We start from the raw sequence: 2,205 nt of genomic DNA on the forward strand, positions 1-2,205 counted from the left end.
ATATCAGATAAAACTGCTTTTTGGTGGCACCAAGTACTTCTGCCCCATTAACACGATTAGTTTTGCACAGTTTGAGCTGTTTTCTGTAACACATGAAAGCAGGTCCTGCTCTGGACTGGAGGTTTCATCCTCCAGCACATGTACAGCTTGATGGTCACTTTCATTCACAGCTGGAAACTGCTTTGCCATTTCACACAATTCAGCCAACCCAAACTGCTTTTTGGTGGCACCAAGTACTTCTGCCCCATTAACACGATTAGTTTTGCACAGTTTGAGCTGTTTTCTGTAACACATGAAAGCAGGTCCTGCTCTGGACTGGAGGTTTCATCCTCCAGCACATGTACAGCTTGATGGTCACTTTCATTCACAGCTGGAAACTGCTTTGCCATTTCACACAATTCAGCCAACCCACAGGCAATGCGTCCAGGAACGTTATTCTTCCTGCAACTGAATTCTGCAGTAGTGTGTTGAAGAAAACCAGTTCTGAGTCCTTCTTGGACTAACTGCAAAGTGCCATCCCAAATGAGCTTCCTGACCTGTATGGTCATAAAGAACCAAGAGAAAAAAGAAAAAAATCTTTCAAGTATCTACTTGATCAGGGAATGCAAATGAGATCAAAGCATTCTCAATCTGCAGTCAGGGAAAAGTATCCTTGCCAATTACTGAGATTACTTGGCTCAAATGCTACAAGGGCATGATAATAAAGCCCTGTGTCATGGCTTAACTCCAGCTGGCAGTCAAGTACCACTCAGTCATTCACTCACACCCCACGCCCCACAGCTCCCTGGTGGGGAGGAGAATAGAGGGAAAAAAGTAAACCTCATGGGCTGAGATATGAACAGTTTAATATCTGAAACAAAATAAATTATTATCAACACTATTATTATTAAAAGGAGGGATAGAGAGAAATACCACCCAAGAGAAACAACTGATACGTAACACGATCGCTCACCACCCACTGACCAATGTCCAGCCCATCCCACGGGAGCAATCCATGGCTCACAGCCAACTCTCCCTGTTCATATCGTTAGCATGACGTTCTATGGCATGGAATATCCCTTTGGCCAGTTTAGGTCACCTGTCCTGGCCATGTTCCCTCCCATCTTCTTCTGCACCTGCTTGCTGGCAGAGCGTGATCTTTTAGTTGCTGCTGTCAACATTATTCTCATACTAAATCCATAACACAGAACTGTCCACCTATCAAGACGAAAACTAACTCTATCCCAGTCAAAACCAGGACACCATGCTAACTGCTGTTGCTGTTGTTTTGGTAAAGCTACAACAATTAGAAGCCTAAAGAAAGAAAAAGTGAGAAACTACCAAATAAAACACTTCAGATAACAGAGATTGAATATTATTGTTCCAACCAAACATAAATTTAAAAGAAATTATCTGAAGATTACGTTAAAATTCCAATCCAATTTCAGGTTACTCTGCCCACTAACATATTTTTAATTGACAAGTATATTGGGATCTAAAAAGTCAGTAATTTCCCACATTTTAATTCACTTCAAAAAACAATAGTTTATGCATTTTAAAAGCAATAAGGAAGAACAATCAGTGAATCACATGATATGATTAGAATTTGATTTTGCATCTTCTCCAAATGACAAACCTCTCAAATACTCTGCTGGTGAGTCCAGGGTGACAAGATTCTTGGATCTATATACACTCTCGTTCATTTCAGTACCCTCCCTTCGCAAAAATTTAGGGACCTACTTTATTCTCAAATTATTGAGCCTTTATGAGTTTTAATTGTCAGAGAGGCATTTTTGTTCATTTAGAACAGCAATATTGTCAGTTACAGTGGTTTTATCAAAGGTTTCAAATACCTATTGAGGTTTCTAAAGCTTCTGATTCTGAAATCTTCAACATTACAAAATGTTTTTATGAAATACTCTTTATTACAATTACCAAATTAATGGTGGGGGAAAGGGTATTTTAATAATTTCTTTAAATCGTGCCACCATCTAGATACCCAAAGGGACAGAGTCATAATTTTTTAGTTCCTAGGTTTGTGATAATAAAAGTTCATACTGCTTTAACAGAACTAATAAATACATCTTTAGAAATTATACAAATCATAGAGCTGAATTAATGCAGACAGCTTTGCTTCTCACATGCATGTGTTAATTTGCAGATGGACAAAGCCTCTTGACTCTCAAGCAATTCAAACAATAGTTTAAGTATTTTGTACAGTTCCCT

At 38.8% G+C, this 2,205-nt stretch overlaps 1 protein-coding gene across 1 annotated transcript in view; it reads right to left on the bottom strand.

Moving 5' to 3' along the window:
* Positions 1 to 164: 164 nt before the first annotated feature.
* Positions 165 to 2,205, bottom strand: part of LOC103798342 (methyltransferase-like protein 4) — a 4,591-nt gene continuing 2,550 nt past the window's right edge. Inside the window, exon 3 of the mRNA XM_009070597.1 lies at positions 165 to 536. Coding sequence (XP_009068845.1) covers positions 165 to 536 — 372 coding nt within the window. The remainder of the gene's footprint in view (positions 537 to 2,205) is intronic.

The sequence above is a fragment of the Acanthisitta chloris genome, unplaced genomic scaffold (genome assembly GCF_000695815.1).
Source record: "Acanthisitta chloris isolate BGI_N310 unplaced genomic scaffold, ASM69581v1 scaffold19662, whole genome shotgun sequence".
In the NCBI taxonomy this organism is placed as follows: domain Eukaryota; kingdom Metazoa; phylum Chordata; class Aves; order Passeriformes; family Acanthisittidae; genus Acanthisitta; species Acanthisitta chloris.